The 13,463-nt window shown below is 64.1% G+C and overlaps 1 protein-coding gene across 4 annotated transcripts in view; it reads left to right on the top strand.

Annotated features, from left to right (window-relative positions):
* Window positions 1-13,463, top strand: part of HDAC4 (histone deacetylase 4) — a 287,137-nt gene that overhangs the window by 232,402 nt on the left and 41,272 nt on the right. For 3 of the 4 annotated variants that reach the window (XM_049711988.1, XM_049711987.1, XM_049711990.1), the window contains 4 exons: window positions 189-428; window positions 3,241-3,427; window positions 6,463-6,596; window positions 9,245-9,365. In XM_049711988.1, the coding sequence (XP_049567945.1) occupies window positions 189-428; window positions 3,241-3,427; window positions 6,463-6,596; window positions 9,245-9,365 (682 nt within the window). The remainder of the gene's footprint in view (window positions 1-188; window positions 429-3,240; window positions 3,428-6,462; window positions 6,597-9,244; window positions 9,366-13,463) is intronic. The other variant, XM_049711989.1, reaches the window with a different exon arrangement.

Raw genomic sequence — 13,463 nt, 5'->3', positions numbered from 1 at the left:
GGTGTGGGCTTTGTGTGTGCGCGTGTGCGTGCGTGCATGCGCGTGTGCGGGCGTGCGCGTGTGCCAGCGCCCTCAGAGGCTGGCTCCGGTGTTTCTGAGGTGTGGGCTTTGTGACCAGCCTTCTCCTGTCCCGCGATCTCGCTCGCCCCACGTCACACCGCGCTCCGTCCCCACCCTCTGTGCTGCAGATCATCCCCAAAGCGAGCGAGCCGGCCCGGCAGCCCGAGAGCCACCCCGAGGAGACCGAGGAGGAGCTGCGCGAGCACCAGGCCCTCCTGGAGGAGCCGTTCCTGGACCGGCCCTCAGGGCCGAAGGAGGCGCACACGCTGGCCGGGGTGCAGGTGAAGCAGGAGCCCGTTGAGAGCGACGAGGACGACGTGGCGCCGGGCCAGCGGCAGCCCACGGAGCAGGAGCTGCTGTTCAGACAGGTGACCCCGCTGAGCAGGGCCGGGCCCCGAGGGCGGTGCCCTCCTCCACACCCGCCGCCCAGGCCCCGTCTCCCTGGCGATGCGGGAGGGAGGTGTGGTGCGACGTCTGTGTTATAGCGGGTCACACCCAGGGCCACTGGCCCTTTGCCCGCTGTGGGCACTTACGCGCCTGCTTTCCGGCTAAGCACAGGCCCTGAACTCCTTAGGGATGCTTTTCCTTCAGGTTCACAGGCTGTAGCTGAACACGGATGCACGTGCTGGTGGGATCAGCATAAACGTGGGGAGGGAGGCTGGTTTGTTAACTGATCAGAAAGCTGGGTGGCATCTGATCAGGAGCCAGGACCTCGGGGGCCAAGAAGCCACCAGCGACCAGCCTTACAGGTGCAGCACAGCAGCCTGGCCCGGGTATCCAGAGCGGGTCAGGTTCCCTGGCACTGACATGCAATGAATAAACTCACAAGACTGATGACTAAATCTGAGGGATGATTCATTGACTTTGAGTGAAAAGGAAAACTGCCAGGTCAGGGAAACGCTAGCGCGGCCGGCCAGCAAGTCGGAATCCGGCCCAGGGCATCTGAGGAGTGGGATCTGATATCTAATCGTGTCCTTCATCGGTGCTGGAGCTCAGCACCTGACGTGCAGGGCCCCGGCTTGCCCACCCCCTCCTTGCTGGGCCTAGTGCTGGCTGCCCAGCCAAGCTCCTCCTCTGGCCCGGCAGCCCAGGCCAGGCGCCTCTGCTGCTCGTCTGCCCACCCGGGGGCATCTGGACTGGGGCGGGAGGTGACACACGGGATCAGCTCATAGGTTTCTCTGGAGACCCCGCACAGGCCGCAGCTCAGCCCTCTCTGCGGGCTCCACACGCCAGGGCGGGCACCGCGGGTGGCTGGCGCTGTGTTGCTTTTCTTATTTGTCATTCGGAGGGCAGCCGGTCTCCTGTCTCGGGCCACAGCCTCAGCACTAAACACCACTCTGCAAAGTGCACGGGAACCAACACTTAATGAAAACAGGGTGGTCCCAGCAGGAGGAAGCCACTGTCTTTTGTGCTGTGCAGACTCCTGCAGGTGACGGGGCCTGAGCTGGGGCCTTGTTCCCGTGCTGGGGGGCGTGGGCCTCGCACGTTTTTGAAGGAAGCCAGCCTCTCATTATAACTGGAATTCAGCTTGCTGTTCGTACGCTCGTATGAAATTGGAAGGCGTTGCGACAATTTTTTAGGGCTAGTGTCTTGTCAATGATAAAGTGGCCAGCATTCACTAAGGAAAATTATCCTCGTTGTACTCCAAGCCTGAGACAGTTATCAGAAACGCCTGCTTTCTGTGTGCTTTGGGGAACCACAAGCAGAGCCCCTCTCGGGGGAGCTTGGTGCACACGCAACAACGTGCAGGTCTCAGCTTAAGACGGGCACCACGTTCTGTAGGCGGCTCGTATCTGGAGAGACTGGGCGCCCCATCAGCAGAAGGGGAGGAAGCGCCTGGGAGGGGCTCCGGGCTCTCTCCTCTCCACTCTGCTTCCTAAAGGCAGGAGGTCAGGAGCCCGGACAGAGGCCGCCCCCAGGGCCGCGGCACAGCCATGGGCCCTCGTCCAGGGGGTCTGCTGCTCACCGGGGCCCGCGCTTCCCAAAGGACAGCGTTTCCCCCAGGAACAAGGGCAGGGCTGGCCGTGGAGCCTGCAGTCGCCCAGGAGCCCTGCTTTCTCCAGCACCTCTGAACAGGGTGTCCTGCCCTCCCCTCCGTGGCCGCCCGGGGAGGAAGCCCCCGCTCCCCGCGCTTCTGGCAGGGGCTGGGCGGCCGCCCGCACCGCTGGTACCTCCCCCTCTCCCCTGACTCCACCCCAGATCCAGCACCCACCTCCCCGTGGGCGCAGCGCCTCTCTCCCGCGCAGCCCACGGTCCCCGTGGCGTCTTCCTGTGTGTGCTTGTCCGCTGGCTCAGAGTCCAGAGCAGGGCAGGGGTGATGGGGGGGCCTGTCCAGCTTCAGCAGAGGGGCTGTGGCTCCCTGCTTCCGAGCCCTAGAGTCTCATCCGGCGGAGGCCCTTTGGTTTGCAAACTTCCCGCTTTCGGACCTTTTGGCATTCTCACAGAAGCCCATTCTTCACATGGAAGATACCTTCTGTGAAAAAGGAGCTTGTAAAGTGTGTGTTTAACCCACCCACTTTTACTCTGGTTATTTTTGGCTAAAGTGGGGTCCGGGGGATTGCGCTCTGGGTCCAGGCCTCGGAGAGGTGCACCCACACCCCCCGGCCCTGACGCCCAGACCGCTGGGCCCTGGCCGTCTCTGCCTCAGCCGTCCTTCCCGTCCCGGCGTGAGGACGTGTGAGACCAGGAGAGGGAAGAGGTCGGGGTTGGAGAAGAAGTCGCATTTCCGCCATGATGTGCTTTTCATCCAAGTTTCTGGCGTGCAGACCAAGTGGTCCTGGTCGAAACCAGACTGGCCGGGAGTGCTGTCGAGCCCCGTCGGCGTGGCTTCCTGCGCCAGTGCCTTTCTTCACACCTCCGAGCCCCGCCCCGAGCACCCTCTGCCCGGCCGCCCTGCCTCCCTGGGTGCCACCTCCTCAGGGACCCCCCGCGGCCCCCCGGCTGGGCCGGGCCTCCCTGTCAGCCCTGACCGGACTCGCCGGGCGTCTCCGCTGATGGTCTGTCTTCCCACGGGGATGTCCGGTCTGGTCAGGGCCAGCGCAGGCTGTCTGCCCGGTGCCACCCGAGGGCCAAGGGCCGGGTGGATGAGCGACTTGGGAGGAGGGGACACACGTAGCCCTCCAGCCAGGGGCAGGAGCTGCCTGGAAGCAACAAAAATGGCTCTTGTCTCCTCTCCCCCAGCAAGCCCTCCTCCTGGAGCAGCAACGGGTCCACCAGCTGAGGAGCTACCAGGCATCAATGGAGGCGGCCGGCATCCCCGTGTCCTTCGGCGGCCACCGGCCTCTGTCCCGAGCGCAGTCCTCCCCCGCGTCCGCCACCTTCCCCATGTCTGTGCAGGAGCCCCCGACCAAGCCGCGGTTCACCACAGGTAACGTGGGGCAGGGGGTCGGGGCTGTGGCCCGGGCAGACGTGAGGGGGCGGGAGGCGCCACTGCGGGGCCTGCGCGGGCCGGGCGGCTTCCTGTCCGCGGTCAGCAGGGCAGCGACCTTGCCCTTCCGCATCCTTCCCGACCTCGAACTGAGTGCTCGGCCAGGACCTCGCCTGTGAGGCCCAGGTGACCCCGTGCGGTGTTTGCGCATCGCGTGAGAGCAGGGCTCGGCCAGCCCTGGACGCTTGCTCTCTGCACCGAGCTGTCCTCCACCTGTGCTGCCTCACTGCCCCGCCCGGCCGGGGAGAAGTCTGTGGGCAGGACCCTCTGCCTCTGCCTGAAGGGCGCTCCCCGCAAGTCAGGGCTGAGAACGGTAGCCAAGTGAGGCATCCACCAGGGTATGAGGCACTGGCCTCTGTCGGGCCGAGGCTGCTCCCGGGGCAGCCTCCACCCTGCCCCACCCCGCCTGGGACGGGAGGGTGGCCGGGATAGTGCCTCACACTGTTCTCATCTAACTCATTGGATGTTTCTTCTTGGTGGCACGTTAAGGTAAAGTTATCTAAATACACAACAGTTTCATCCTCCTCCAAACAGTTCTCATAAAACACCCAGTTTTTCTGCACACTGGGATGTGCAGACGTGGCCGTGTTCTCTCTGTCAGGTCTCAGGATACTGCTCACATTCAGGGAAAAGTTTCATAGTCAGTATCTCCAGAAGTTAAGTTCTTGCTTTTCAGAAGGAAAACCAGAAAACTGCCAAGTATCACCAATAGGATCAGCAGGTGACTCTTTAAAGTGTGAGGCCCTGGCCATTGGCTGAGGTAGGTCCATTGTTAGAAGGGCGCAGCTCCCGTGACAGACCCCAGGACCACAGTGGAAACGCTCCCGTGTCAGATGTGCCCCCGGGCGGTCAGCGGTCCCACCAGGGAGCCTGCGGGCCGGCATGACGTCACCAGCAGTGGCCCGGCCGCTGGACCCTGCTCTGTTGATGGACCTCCTTAGTTTGTCTTCGTTATCAGTTTTTTTTTAATGTATAAAACAGTGCATATTCACTGTAAGAAAGCACACATGGGAGTTCCCTAGCGGTCCAGTGGCTAAGACACCGCGCTCCCAAGGCAGGGGCCCTGGGTTCTATCCTCGGTCAGGGAACTAAGATCCCACGTGCTGCAACTAAGAACCGGCGCTGCCAAATAAATAAATAAATACTTAAAAAAAAAAAAAAAAGGACATGTGATGGAAACCTGAGAAGCTAATGGGTGCCCCAACCCTGTCCCCCCGGAGGAGCCATTGTCGGCGTTCAGGTCACATCTCCTGGGTTGTTTCTGCGCGTAGCCAGGCAGACAGGTAGACACAGATGTTGTGCATTTTACGAAGCCAGGACTCTGGGGCCCCTGCACTGCTGTCGGCCATTCTTGGCGTCTTCCGAGCCCACGCGCGTCTGCCCAGCATGCTGGCCGCTCCCTGCTCACTCTGCAGGCCGGCTCTGCTGCCGTTTCCCGTCTGTGAAAGGGGATGACAGTGGCATCACCTTGAAGTTCCTGGCCTCGTGGCCAGTAAACGTCAGGAGGCGATTTTATCACCACGACGATGCTGTGGAGGAGCAGGTGGCCGTGTCGTGGCACTGATGGGCCTCTAAGCTGTGCACATACATACGTCCGTGCCGTCCACGTAGACGTGTGTGTGCATCTGTTACGCGCTACCAGGCACACCCTCGTTAGTGCACTGACTGTAAACCTGCCCCTGTCCTACTGCTTTTTTTACCAGAAGTCCAACCCCACTCTCCCCTGCCCCACCGCTCAATTTTGCTGGTGGACCCAGAATCCCTCCAATGCAAGGGGACTGACTCCCATTAGCCCAACTTCTAAGAGACTGAGCGGGGAGGCTCGGGCACTGCCGTGTCCAGCTGGACCTGTAGGAACAGGCTCACCTCGAAGCTCGTTCCCCCGGAGGCTGGTGCTAATGCTTCCACTTGGCAGCATCAGACATGGAGAAGGAGCGGCCGTGGGCCTCTGACTCTGCGGCCCCTGCTCTTTGCCTGGCGCTCCCTCCCTTCTCCACCTGAACGAGCAGGTGTTAGTGACAGGTGCCAGTGGCTGCCAGGGCGTCCACTCACCCAGCCACCTTCCCACTGTCCCAACCCTGGGAGACCAGGTGTGTGACTGTGCTGTGTCGGGGACAACAGGGCCGCCTCCTGGCAGATGTCACCGGGGGCTGACCCCCCCCCCCGCCCCAGGAGGGGCACGGCACGGGGGGGCTCCTGGTGGAAGCTGAAGGTGACCACACCCACCCGCCCCCCCCGCTTCTCCAGACATGCAGGTTCCACCACCTTCCACGCAGCTGCCAGGTGACATCAGTCACTTTGATCAGCTGGAAGGGCCACCGCTTCCCTGCGGCGGAGCGCAGGCTGGTGAGGCTGCCGCACTTCCCCCCTGAGGGTGACCCCGCCGCTGGGCCGGCTCTGTGCTGGGCACCCTCAGGCTTGAACAGCTTCCAGCGCTGTCCCAAGTGGAGAGTGCAGAGCTGGGGAGTGAGTGCGAGTTCCTGGACTCCTCCATTTACGTCCGTTTCTAGGGTGATTTTAAATGCGCTTGCGTCCGTGTGTGTGTGCGAGCGCGCATGTGAGCTCCACGCGCCTGTCCAGCTGCTCTGCAAGGTTCTGAGGGCAGAACTGAGCCTCTGGGCCCCAAGAACCGTGGACGGGTCTCAGTCCACAAGGTTGAACCGCTCGATAGAGAAGTCCCCTGACAGAGAGACTCGAGTTTTGGACCAAAATCTCCCTTGTTTCTGGGTCAGCGCAGTCCCCTGGACGTGAGTGCCACAGGGCTCACCGCCGAGAGACCTGGGGGCGGGCCGCCTGCCTTCTTGGTTCCTCCTGCCCCGCCTGCCCCCCGCACCGCAGGCCGCTCAGCTCCCTCCACGCCCCGGGTGGCGGGGACGCGGGCCGTTGGCGAGTGCCGAGAGCGGGCGGTGGGCAGGGGCAGCTGCCCGGGACCCCGAGGGCTCGTCTGACGGCGGCCACCTCCACCTCTGCCGCAGGCCTCGTGTACGACACGCTGATGTTGAAGCACCAGTGCACCTGTGGGAACACCAACAGCCACCCCGAGCACGCCGGGCGCATCCAGAGCATCTGGTCCCGGCTGCAGGAGACCGGCCTTCGAGGCAGATGCGAGGTGAGGCCCGCCCCGCGGGCAGCAAGGAGGGCGGCCCACGCGGGCCGAGTGAGCCAGGGCTTGAGCGGGGGAGGCCTGGGGGAGGACAGGGCCCTGCAGGCGGGCGCACGGGCCTGGCTTCCGGAGGAATGCCGAGCTCTCCTGTCCTGCACCTCCTCTCGCATGCTCCTGTTCTCTGGGAAGCCAGCCCCTAGCCAGGCTCCCCATCAGCACCCGGGTCACACAGCCAGGCCGTCCCAGGGCCTCTGCCGCAAGGGCGGGGTCCGGGGGATCCATCATCCTGTTGGCTTTCCCTTGGAAGTTCTCTTACTTGAATTTTTCCGAGAGCCTCTCCCAGGGTGTGGGGAGCCTCCGGCCCCCGAGGCAGGGAGGGTGCGCGGGCCGGTCTGGTCTGCTTGGCGCTGGTTCCCAAGCGCAGCACTGCCCCTGCCTCTACCCCTCTGAGCGGCGGGCCCTCACGTCTGTCCCAGCTACCTGGCAAGGGGACCACGCTGCCTGCCGACAAGGCGGGCTGAGCTGCCTCTGTTCCGGCCCGTCGGGGCCTGGGCCTCACGCTGCCCACCCACCGTTGCGGTGGCCCCAGGCCCATGCGGACAGGAAGGCTCTGCTGAAGGACCGTTGAGGCTCCTCCAGCCTTCTGATGGGGGAGAGACATTTCCTGGCATGCGGCCATCAAGAGGGTCTTGAGCTCTGGGGTGAGAGGAAACAGAGGACCGTTTGTGCGGGTGCACGGGGAGGGGTGTGGGGGGAGCTCCAGGCTGTGGGTGCCACAGCATTGTCATCCGTGGAGCGGGGCAGGTGGCACCCCCTCCCAGGAGCCCTCTAGGACAGTGGCAGCCAGCCCCCCACGTGCCCAGCAAGTGGGGGCCTGCTGTCTCCCCACACACTGGGAAGCCCGTGAAGCCGGGGATGGGGTGTAGGGTGGCGTGTGCTCCCCTGCAGGGTGGCCCTGGAAAGCTAGAGCCCCGTGGATGAGCAGAACGTCTGCGTCCGTCCTTCACAGCCCAGTGCAGCCCGTCTGGAGGGCGGGCATGGCCCGAACCCCACTCTGCCCCCCATCCAGCCCCCCTTCCCCAGAAGCCAGTATTTAGGAGTTGAGGTCAGTTGTCCTGCGTGACCCCATCTCTCTGCCAGTTTATGGCGATACATGGTGTTTGGAGGGGAAAGCATGGGGCCTGCGTCCAGAATCCTGTCCTGGAGTCCCTCTGGAGAGGAGGGGGACCCCGAGGTTGTGGGCTGGAGCCCTGGGCACCTGCTCCCGGATCCCGTGAGGCTGCACCACTGGGGGGCAGCATCGCCCTGGCGGACGCACCCTCCTCCTCCACTGCAGGACCACCACCACCCCGCCCCCCCCGCCGCCCCCCCCCCCACTTCCCAGGCGCCACTTCCTTCGCCCCCAGGAGGGTCCCCTCGGGCCTGGGGCCTCCAGGGTAGTTTCAAGGCAGGAGACGGAGACAAGGGGAGCAGACCGAGCTGCTCGTCCAGCCCCCTGGCACTGAGGGCCAGTGCCGATGGCCGCAGGGGCCCCCGGTTACCGAGGAGACCCGGGGTGAAGGGCCAGGCATGCCCTCGACGTGCGGGGACGCTCACCATGCGGGGCACCTGCAAGTCCAGAGGATGACACATGTTCCCTCGGCCGAGGGAACACGGGTTGTTGGAGGGGCCCCTGACAGAGAAGAAGCAGAGGGACCAGACGACCCCCCGGTGCCCAGGCCTCCCGGCCAGCGCCCCTCACTCCATGGGGTAGGCAACCTTCTCTGCGGCCTTGTGGCCCCTCCACGAGGAGGAGACCAGGCCGGCAAAGCCTCGGTCACAGCCGGCCTCCGGTTCCCCTGCCCTGTGCTCCTGCGGCGGCAGGCGTCGCTGGGAGGCCTGTTGTACCGTTAGGAGCGGTTCTGGGGCCTCCCTGGAGGTTCCCGGGGGAGCACAGCTCCTGGCCTGCCCCTGCACGGGGTTGCATCCGGCCCGGCGAGCCCACGGGCTCCCCCTGGGCCCCCAGGGTCCTGTTGGCTCCTCCTGTGTCGCTCTGGCCCTCGGAAAGTATAAAGAAGTGTCAACTGGAATCCCGCTTCACAAACCAGCCTCCTTCTCAGAGGTTAAGTAAATGTGGCTCAGCTCAAGATAATTTCTGGAGAACATCTGAAAGTAGCCGAGGCGTCCAGACTTGAGGAATTTCCAAACCGAAGAAAAATGCGGATGGACACGCAGATCGGGGTGTCAGACGACTGCGGGCCGTCTCAGGCTCGCAGGAAGGCTCGGAGGTGCCCAAGGAGCTGGGGTCTGGCCCCGGCGTCCTGAGAGCAGGTCCACCCCCAGGCAGCTCGTCTCTCTTTTGAGACCAGACCCCCCAGTTGGAAAGCAATGCAATAATTTGATGCCAAACCAGTTGTGTGACTGTGAAGGTTAAAGCGTTGAAGGCTGGAATTATCTTTTTTTAAAACGTTTTCCTAAGTCTTAATTAAAGTGCAAACCCTGTAAAATATTTCTTAAATATTTCTCAAATGTCGCATCAGATGATGTTTGCTTTGGACTTCACAATAACCGAATAATTTTGCGCTCGTGCCCGTATAGCATTGCATCTCCTCCTGGGTGTCAGTTTTCTGCTGAGGCTCACCCCTGCAGTATCCTGTCTTGTTCTGTCCCCTCAGTGCATCCGCGGACGCAAGGCCACCCTGGAGGAGCTGCAGACGGTGCACTCGGAGGCGCACGCCCTGCTCTACGGCACAAACCCCCTCAACAGGCAGAAGCTGGACAGTAAGAAACTTCTAGGTATTTCAAGGCCTTCTTTACCTTTACTGCCGAGGCTGTTTCCAGCCCTGCCCTCGCCCGAGGCCCCGCCGTCCCACCTGCATGCCCCCCGCTGCACAGGCGAGTGTCGCCCACCAGGCTCTGTGCGGGCAGCTGGGGCAGGGATGCCCCTTCTCCGTGGTGCCCGGGCCAGGCTCTCAGGTGAGGGGCCGGAGGAGAGATTTCCACGCTCGGCATTCACGTGGGCAGTTGGTTTCTTGCTTTGTGTCCGGTGTCTTGGGGAGAAAATGGGCTGAGAACCAGTGGTTTTACAGAATGTCAAATAGTAGAGCTGGGTTGCTGGAGGCCACCCGGCCACCCCGCACTGGGCCTGGAGTTGGTCTGGGGGACGCTCTTCGAGGCTTGGGGGGGGCACCGTGGCAACCCGAGCCCCCGGCCCCACACCGGGCCCCTCCTCCCCGGGGGCCAGGGGCTTCGGCTTTGGCAGGCAGCCCCCCAGATGGGGGGGCGGGATCTGGGCCTGACGGAAGGAACCTCCTAACAGGCATCTTCTGCTTTGGGAGGTGGTGAGAGTCTCCCCATAAGGCAGGGGGGGTCTGACAGAAGGGCAGGGTCCCCCAGGCTCCCGGGCACAGGCGCCCGCCCCCCGCCGGGCAGGACCCCTGCTGGGTAATTCCCTCCCCCGCTTCCCAGCCGCCTGGAACCGGGGCAGTCGCCAACCGTGGGTTTCCTTCCCCATCCCTGCCTTTGCCCCCTGGGGAGAGAAGCCCCCTGGGGCTCCTCCCTGAGCCGAGCCAAAGCAGGCAGCAGGGGCCTAGGAATCACAGCCTCTGGGGCCCAGATGTGGAGGGGGGAGGGGTGGACTGTGCGCTGTTTCCTCTGGTCTCCGTGCCAGGTGCTGCGAAGGTCATCTCCGTGCCCGGCCCTGCGCCGGACTGGCTTGACCCTCCTGGGGATCCTGCAGCGCGGCTGTGCTCCCTCCCCGGGCACTCATGCGCCCCTTCGCTCATTCGCGCGCCCGGGGAGCACGTCTTCTCCTCTGCTGTGCGCCCGGTAGGCGCTGAGCCCCCCTAGAGCAGGGAGCTGGGGTGGCGGAGGCTGCGAGGAGACACTCGGGCTCTGGCCTGGGGGGTGGGGGTCGTGTGTAGCAACAGGGCTTTTAAAAGACAGAAACCCTCGCACCTGGGAGGCAGGGAAGGAGCAGGAGACCCGGGGCTGGACGGCCAGTGCCAGGCAGTGGGCTGCAGAGCGGCACGGGGACGGACACCCCCAGCTCCGCCGCTGACTCGGACAGCCCAGGGACAGTGACCGCAGGGACCCTGGCCCCGGGGTGCAGGACAGGCGGGGCTCAGACAGGGGACCGGGCCACAGGGGCCTGAGAGGCCTCCGTCCCGACGCCCTGCCACCCCCACAGCCCTGGACAGAAAGGCACAGGGTCCCTGGGCTGGGACAGACACAGGCACAGAGCACGGTGAGGCCACCACCCCCTGCCCCATGCTGGGCTTCCGGCACACTGACCTTTACCCCCGGGCAGAGATGGGGACCTCCTTCGGGGACTGACTAGCCCAAAGGAAACTGTCATCAGGGGCCCCGCAGCAGATGGCCCCCTACGGTCCTTGACGTGGTGCTGATGGTTCAGAAGGCTGCCGTGTCCCCGCCGTGTCCCCGCACCTTCCACCGGCTTTACGTCCTCACTCTGGGCCACGAACAGAAGACCAAGGACTATCGGCAGCTCGGAGGCCAGACTCCTGGGTGGGTGCGGGGACCGGAGGGGGCGCTGCAGAGAGAGCCAGGAACAGCATTAAAACCCTTAAAGAGGGCGATCCCACATCCACAGCACGTGAGCAAGGGTCATAGAGAAGGGAAGGAACAGAACAGAGAGGAAAGTGAAACATGGTCACAGAATCGAGTCCTGGGGCTGGAAGGAACGGTGAGTCAAGGCCCCGGAAAGTGGAGCAGGAAGGTGACCAGAGCTGGCAACCAGGAGACGGGAGAAAAGAAGAAAATCCAAGGAGCGTTCCTCGCACTCAGGGCCCAGGGAGCAGGGGCTTCCGGAGGACACGGAAAGGAAAGGAAAGCATCTGGGGTGATCACGAGAAGGTCCCAGGACCGGAGGACCAGCTGGCAGCCGCGAGAACCCTGCCAGGGAGCACCGCTGGGAAATCTCAGAGCACAGGGACGAGATGCGAGGGTGCTGCGATGTTCCAGGGAGGGGACCAGGTCTGCCAGGAACCAGGACGACGTCAGGCCCCTCGGTAGCAGTGCAGCGCCTGGCCCGTTCTGGGGGAAGGTTCTTTCCAGCCTGAAGTTTTCACCCAGCCAGACTTGGTCAAGTATGAGGGTGAATCAGGGCGCGTCCAGGCTTGCTCCCTGCCCCGAGGCTGGACATGCGAGCTCAGGGTGCCAGCGTGGTGGGTGAGGGCCTCTTGCCGGTTCACAGCCGGTGCCTTTTGCTGGGTCCTCATGGTGGGAGGGGCGAGGGAGCTCTCCCGGGTCTCTTTTATAAGGGCACTAACCCCATTCACGAGGGCTCCATCTTTACGGCTTAATCACCTGCCGAAGGCCCCACCTCCTAATATCACATTGAGGGTGAGGGTTCCAACATGTGAATTTGGGGGGGCAAAAACACTGAAGCCATGTTAGTCACAGAGGCCCCCCCCGAGGATGGTGAAGGCAGGTCAGGAGGCCGCCCGTTCCCCGTGTGGAAGCCCCCAGGACAGCCGGGACCAGTGTGGCTGAGAAGCCTCCTGTCGGGCTGTCTCCACCAAAGTGTCCACCGAGCCGCACCGCCACGGTGGCCAGACCAGGGCCCGCGATAGCCTGCCCAGGGTCTCCTCTTGTCTTGGCTACGCAGCCCCTGTTCCTCACTCAGGCTCTGCTGCCTGGGTCAGCTGGGGGCTCACTTCGCCCGCCCCCGGGAGTGGGGGTGGTCACAGTGGGCCGAGGAAGACCTCCAGAGCCGCTCCCCCCACAGCCACGTCCCAGGCCTGGTCCCTGGGCCTGATCCCTGGCCCGGCCAGGTGCCCTGGCTGTTGTGAGCCCTGCTCTGCAGACACACGTGGACTCCAGGGAAGTAGACACTCCGGCTCCTGTCCCGGGAACTGCTGCCCCCCAAGGGCCCTGTGTCCTCACTCAGCGAGGTTCGTCCCTGCTACTCAGTTTGGTTTTCCAAAGCTCGGCCACGTGGGTTAGGATAACACACAGGAAACCAGGAGGTGTATGGGGGCGACTGGCCCGAGGAGGGGGTCCCCATTCCCCGTGGAAGGGGGCACGCTGCTCTCTTCTCTCCCTCGGCCGAGGGGCGTCTACGATGCAGACTGGACACAGATACGGAATAGACTCTTCAGAGTGTACGACGTCCTCCATTTGACGCCCCCAAAACGCATCTGTGTCCTCTGAGCTGAGAGGGCTTGTTGGGGGTGCCCAGGCCCCGCACCCAGAGTCATGGACTCGGGAGGGCAGGGAGGTCTAAGCCGGCTGCCCCCAGGAAGGGGCCCAGGGCTCCGGAGGACAGGTGACACCCAGGAGAGCCCAGAGGCTGGGCCCAAGGCACAGGGAGGGGTGTGGATCGGAGCAAGAATGTCCAGAAATGAGACAGAGCGCCGGCCGGGCCCAGAGGACGGGGTCTGGCCTGGGCCCAGGCAGGGCTTTGTGGGGGAGAAGGTCAGCGGGCTCGGAGGGAGGGGCCAAGTGGGCCAAGTGCAGGGTCTTCAGGCCGGCACGTCCGGCAGGGCCCCGGGATCCCCCAGGAAACGCAGAGCCCGGCTCCTGGACCGTTCTCCCGCACGGGAGGGGCTGCCCGTGGGCCCCGGGACCGGTAGCCCCGCCTCAGCAGTCTCCAGGAGCGTCCGGGGGCCTCAGCCCGGGGAGCAGCCGGCCTCCCCCTGAACGCACCGTGTGGCCCAGAGTCCACGCACGCTCCATGTCCCTCCCCTGGTCAGCCCGCCAGGAGTCCTGCAAGCCCGTCTCCTGGGCGTGCGCTGCTCCATGGGGCAGGGGATCGGGTGACGACGGGAGGATGGTCTCCCTGCAGGCACGGAGGCTCGGGTCCCCCGCCAGGAGGACGGGTGAGGCTTCCAGTCTGGTGCCAAACTAGGCTTAAGACGGGTGATCGGAAAT

The sequence above is a fragment of the Orcinus orca genome, chromosome 7 (genome assembly GCF_937001465.1).
Source record: "Orcinus orca chromosome 7, mOrcOrc1.1, whole genome shotgun sequence".
NCBI classification, from domain to species: domain Eukaryota; kingdom Metazoa; phylum Chordata; class Mammalia; order Artiodactyla; family Delphinidae; genus Orcinus; species Orcinus orca.
Note: the sequence above shows the minus strand (reverse complement) of the source record. Positions and strands in the feature narration are given on the sequence as shown.